We start from the raw sequence: 5907 nt of genomic DNA, 5'->3' as shown, positions 1-5907 counted from the left end.
ACTGATATTCCTGTTTTCTTACCTTTCCATAGCGACAATGAAAAACAGATCGAATTTCAGTATGATCTGCAAGCGGCAATCCCAAAACTAGATGAGTGGAAGGTGCATATTGTACGGTCCGTCCACCAAGATGCCGCGAAGACTGCTGTTGTCGATAACCTTTCAAAAACCGAAGCGTTGCTCCTAATAGACTCATTGGCCATGAAGTTCTTACTGAAAAGGTATAGAGAGACCCAGAGCAATTGGTTTGGTAAAAACATTACTGTTTCAATTACCGAAGCCGACAACGAAATTGAAAGATCTCGGTTCGTAACATTTTCATGAAATTCAACTGGAATCTTGAATCACCATGAAGCGTTCGACGTTGAAGATTTGCTTCATTTCATTTTGTTCTTTATTTTGTGATTCGAAAATCAAGTGGATTAGTCCCTCTTGATATTAAAAAAAACCCGAGATGCTTAATTAATGCAGAAGCTTGAGACAAAGCCATGACGCTTTACTTTATGCACAAAAATGCATTCCTACGGTGACTGGACTGCTTCTATCCCCCTTCGTTTACTTATTTTAATTTGAAACCTACCCACGCTCTAGTCCTCAGTCAACAGTTGCATATTTCCCAGTTCGCTATTTAGAATTTTTACCGACTCTCAGCTCAGCGTAGACTGCGAGCAGGGTCTCTATTGCTCTAAAATCGTTGAAACGAACTCTTTATACGTTGAACTTTTAATGGCTGAAACTGCGGGTCGCAAATACCGCGGGCGTTGATTAGAGTGAACTCCCGCTGTATTTGCGACCCTCAGTCTCAGCCATCTTGAAGTGTTCGTTCGTTCCAACGATTTAGAGCAAAAGAGAGACTGATCTTAGTCTAAGCTCAGCTCAAAACCACTCCGGTAAACAGCGGAACGAACTTGGTTTTTATAGTTATCAAACGCGTAAAAAAACAAATGATATAACTCCCCATCGAGGCAGCACCACAGTTAAACTAACGACCACTAACCCCCTTCAATCTGTGGAATCAGACTAAAAAATGTGAATTTTTAGAATTAAAAAATAAGCTAAAAAGATAACAGCTTTCAAATAAAGGTGTGTGAGTCACAATTCTCGACAATTTTAATTTAATACTCTCTCACTCAAACCCAGTTCCTCAGTACTTTTTCTCCTTTTCCTTTTTTTAGCTCAGTTACGTGTAACCTTCGACGGACGCCAAAATTCTGGCGAAAGAAAACCACTTGAAACAGTTAGTCAGGGATGCGGCAATACATTACATAGCGAAAGCTGTGTTCATTATAGAGTAGTTCTTGCCGCCCAAGAAAGACGAAGAAGTATAGCTCTGTGAATCTTTCCTCAAATCATAGTTGGCTAGCCTAAACAGAGAACAATCGGTCATTATCAAGAGGCGCATTTCCTACCCTTACTGAACTGCAGCTAGTATAAGGTCTACGGTTGATGAAAACTTGTATCGTAGAATCAGTGGAAACTTTCTCTTGTCCCGAATGAATCCCGCGGGATGCAATCACTGGGATGTGGTCTCTCCCCTGTGAGTTTGAACGCCGAGGGAATCTGCCAATTCTTAATGGCAAAGGTTCCGTCAGACGAAGTGCTCTTGGGCAATATCCATAAGGCCTCTTCTCCTTGTCGTATTCAAGGAATGGATAGAAAGAATTCACTTTGTTATTAAACTTTGCCCTCAGCTTGTCACCATTGCAATCCACGCACATTTCGCTTCCAATTACCTCGCAAAACATTTTTCTCACTACATTTTCCTTACAAAGTGGATTTCTGGATTCAATATTAGTACAACAAGGAACACGTCTATTTACTTGCACCGTTTTATAGTCAAAGCTAGCACTATGCTTATCAGGGAGCAAAAAGTAACTGCCAGGTTTGAATTCAGGAGAACGAACCCACTTATAATTTCCTTGGCTTGACGCCACGGTTTTTAAACTCCTCAGGAAGTTTCCAGAGATGTACAAATCCTTTCCAGTATCGGCTTTTCGTTCACATTCTCCTTTCATCCACGTTTCCACTATTTTGAACGACTTTGGTTCGCAATGTTTTTCGCTGAAGATGAACAGATCCCGTACTCTTTGCACATCATTAGAGGAAGGTAAATTTCCATTCAGTTTGATTTGCTTATCGACAGTCTTGAAGCACGAAGGAAAATTACGATTTTCACGGGCAATGTTGCTGGTAAGTATTTTATCCATTCCGTGTTCAATTTTCAATTTCGAAACTGAACCTTATTTCTCCTGAGTGCGAGGACCATTCATGAAGAGCTAAGGATAAATTATCCATAAAACTCTCACCATTTGACTATGAGGATAGTTAATTTATTCCTTTCGAGAATTTTTGATAACACCTGTCTCTAATATTTGAACGTGACGGACAGTGTTTCTTTCAAACAAAGCAAAATGTTGATAGGTGGCAGATCGATCTCAAGAGTGTTTCGCTTCAGTACAGCATTAATTTTCATCAACCAGGTTAAATTGACTTCTACCCGCGAAGATTGGTCGAAGAAAAATAGAGCATCAGGTTGGATTTAAAATAAAAACATCCCGACATTAAAATCAAAATTGCTGAGAGAAGGTCCTTCTACTGTTATGGATTATAAATTACCAAAAATATGCGCACTATTAAGAAAATTTTTATTTTCTCCTCTAAATAACACAGCTTTCCTACCACTGAATTTTGTTCCTCAAATCGACTGAAAAGCTAGATACATTGTCTATACCGAATGACCTGTCATAATCGCTATTAGCATAAAGTGGAGAAGAGTTAGATCACAGTGAACATTGATTTATCGACGATAGGAGTGTCGAATTAACATTCGAGGTGATATAAACAGTTGCTTAGGACGTTCTTGTAATTAATTAAACGTTGCCATAGTCTTTGCATAAGGCCGTCTCCTTTTTTTCTCGTTTACTGTTGTCTGACCGACCAATATTTTTCAGATTTCAAAAACAAAACGATATGAGGAAGGTAATGACTCAATAAAACATTAAATTATTTTTTTTAGAAGCTTGAATCTGGTGTTTTTGGATTGAATACATTCGGCGAGACGTAATGAGCCGCGGATGAAGTGCGACATACATTGCCATGGAAAATATATTAAAGTTAAGAGGGCGGATCCCCATGGCGCATCATGGCTTTTTAAAATCTATATTTAGTTTCGCAAAGCTACTTTAAGGTCTCGTTCCCAAGCCGCGCATATTTATAATTTCATTACGTCATTAAAACTGGTCAATCAGGTGCCTCTCTAAAAAAAGCTGCTCACCTGAACCATGCGCTAAAATAAGATTTTAAAAAAACCACCATTTGAATAGACTCGCGTATTGGGGATCCGCTCTCTTACTTGATCCTCTCATGACAAAACGTGCACAAGAATCCAGTTTGGGAATTACACGTTCACCTGATCTGCTAGTTTCCCGTCTTCTTTTTACAGGTAGTTGCAGTGTACGTGTTTATCGCGTCGAAACACGCATTCACTTTATAGCCCCCCCCTCCCCCCCTCCCTTGATATCATTTCACCAACCAAAACTGATTGGTCCCAACACATTACACATTACAACAAGTTGTACTGATTAAAATTACAATCATTAATTAATTAATTTTCCGAGGGAAAATAATTAACAATCCACTGGATTATTCGATCTACAAAGGAAAATATTACATAATTTCAGCTTCTATGAACTTCAATAAAATACGGACTACAAGGCTTAATTTCAACAGATCATCGATCACTTACTTCTGTGACGATATCCAGTAGATTAGACAGTCCTCAAACGTCGGTACCACAGGTTAGCAGAAATATAAAAACAAGTCAATGAACAAACAGGTTAGCATAGATCCGTTGGCAAAACGTCCCAGAAAAAGTGAACTTTTCTCGTGTTATCCGGTCTTAATAATGTTACTAATCTCTACGGTGTATTAGGGTAATCACTAAATTGTCAATCATCGAATCAATTAACAGAATCAAATAATCTATTTTTTAACAAAACAATTTATTAGTATAACTATCTGTGATTATTGAAAATTCTCTGCACTGATTGGTTGTACTTGAGGTGGTTATTACACGATAATCACCTAAGCGGTGATTATCAAAATGGCCACAAGGAGTTTCGTCGAGGTGACAGACGAAGAATTAAATTGTTTTAAAGAAAATGCATATTTTTCAAATAAGCACCTGCGTACATGTAATTATATTAAAATGATTATTATATTTATATTACAGATATTAGGACAGCTATAGCATTATGAAAATCCATTGATCAAAGAAAAAGCCACACAAACAAAAGTTAAACAAATTATGGTATCACTTAAATTCCAGCCGACAAACAAAATGGTGCATTTTCATCACTCCAACTTTCGTGGTTTTTCGGCCATTTTCTTACGAATTTAAAACATATTGTTCTTACTTTGCTACTAGATCTACATGCAGTCTAATTTTTCTTGTATCTCCAGCGAAGGACAACTCGACAGGCATATAGTTGCTATGAATTCTCTAAGATTCTTTCAAGATTCTTTTAAGATTTTACATTTACAACCTCTGCGTGATGATAGATGATTAAAAAACGAACACAGCTGTGTTTGGTTTTTTTCAAGACTGTCCACGAAATCATGAGGATATGTATACTTCAGTCTAAATCATACTTCTTACACCACCGAGTCATCAGAATTAATTTCCAGCTTGTTTTCTCTTGTGCTATTGGCGTCGTCACTCAATGACTGTGATGACCATGACAAACTGTTATCAACAAAATCCCCATCATCGGTATTTGCATCTACCGAGTACAATTATTTTGCCATCTTTGGCTTCTTTACTAGGGGCTTTGCATCATCAGGAGTACATTCATTACCTCGATAGGAAATATAATGTTGCCAAACAAGGATAATGTTAAACAGAAGAGTAACCAAACCTAGGGCCATCTTAGGAACATTTCCTGTCAGCTGTGTGCTACTGTGTTCAACAACGAAGTAGATAACCATCTGTAGAATGCTGAGAACTCCACCTCCAAAATCCAAAAGCACTCCGCCGATGTGAAACCCTGTAGTGGACTTGCGCTTGAAATTAAGCCAAACTTGAGGAAAATACTGAAAATGTTGATATGAGAAGTAGAAATTAATTTGAAATAATTTCCTCTGATTAATGATATGAAAGCCGGTAAAGCCTCATATCCTACCATCGACGCAAGCGTGAAAGCACAACTAACATTTTGCACATGCATTGGCCTGTAGTTAGTTGAATGTTGCTTTCGTGCTAACTTAAGTACACTTGTGTAATTAGCAATAATCTACTACTGTTTTGCTTTTTCATTTATGTAAGACCTGTGACGACCGCACTAAAAGGTGTCTACCAACCCTTAACATCAGTAAAGGTTGCTTATTCCAACCTCTCATACGCCTATAGAAAAAAGCCTCTTTAATATTCAAATTTTTTTTGAAAATCCCCCCCCCCCCCCACCGTACCAAAAATGATGGTTTTAAACGAAAAAAAAAAAACACGCATATTTTTCCTGGATACATCTGAATGTAACAACAGTTATAATAAAGTCCTTACACAATTGTTGTCCCACTCTAACAAACTTCCCCCTTTTTTAATTGCTTAGCACAGCCACTATATCACAGGCAGTCGACATGTTGAAATTTACTTGACTGCCACATGGTAAACCATAAAATGTGCTAGTGCAACCATAATAACTGAAGTGTAGTAACTGCTGAATACCCGGCCACTCTAATAATATTGTGTTCTTGCAGCAGCATCACTTGAGTTTTGTTCGAATTTACCTAGAGAAAGGTTTGCGTAATAAGGAGGGGCAAACCTCGGGCCCATGGCAGTGCCATGTTTTTTAAGATAATGTTCTGAGTTGAATTTGAAGTCGTTCATGGTTAGGATCATGCGGATGCGAT

General features: G+C 38.1%; 1 protein-coding gene across 1 annotated transcript in view; it reads right to left on the bottom strand.

The window, feature by feature from the left end:
• Positions 1-413: 413 nt before the first annotated feature.
• LOC138008335 (cystinosin homolog) overlaps positions 414-5907 on the bottom strand; it is a 14119-nt gene continuing 8625 nt past the window's right edge. Inside the window, exon 2 of the mRNA XM_068855651.1 lies at positions 414-5091. Within this exon, the coding sequence (XP_068711752.1) occupies positions 4795-5091 (297 nt within the window). The 3' untranslated portion in view covers positions 414-4794. The remainder of the gene's footprint in view (positions 5092-5907) is intronic.

Source organism: Montipora foliosa, chromosome 6 (assembly GCF_036669935.1).
Source record: "Montipora foliosa isolate CH-2021 chromosome 6, ASM3666993v2, whole genome shotgun sequence".
NCBI classification, from domain to species: Eukaryota; Metazoa; Cnidaria; class Anthozoa; order Scleractinia; family Acroporidae; genus Montipora; species Montipora foliosa.
Note: the sequence above shows the minus strand (reverse complement) of the source record. Positions and strands in the feature narration are given on the sequence as shown.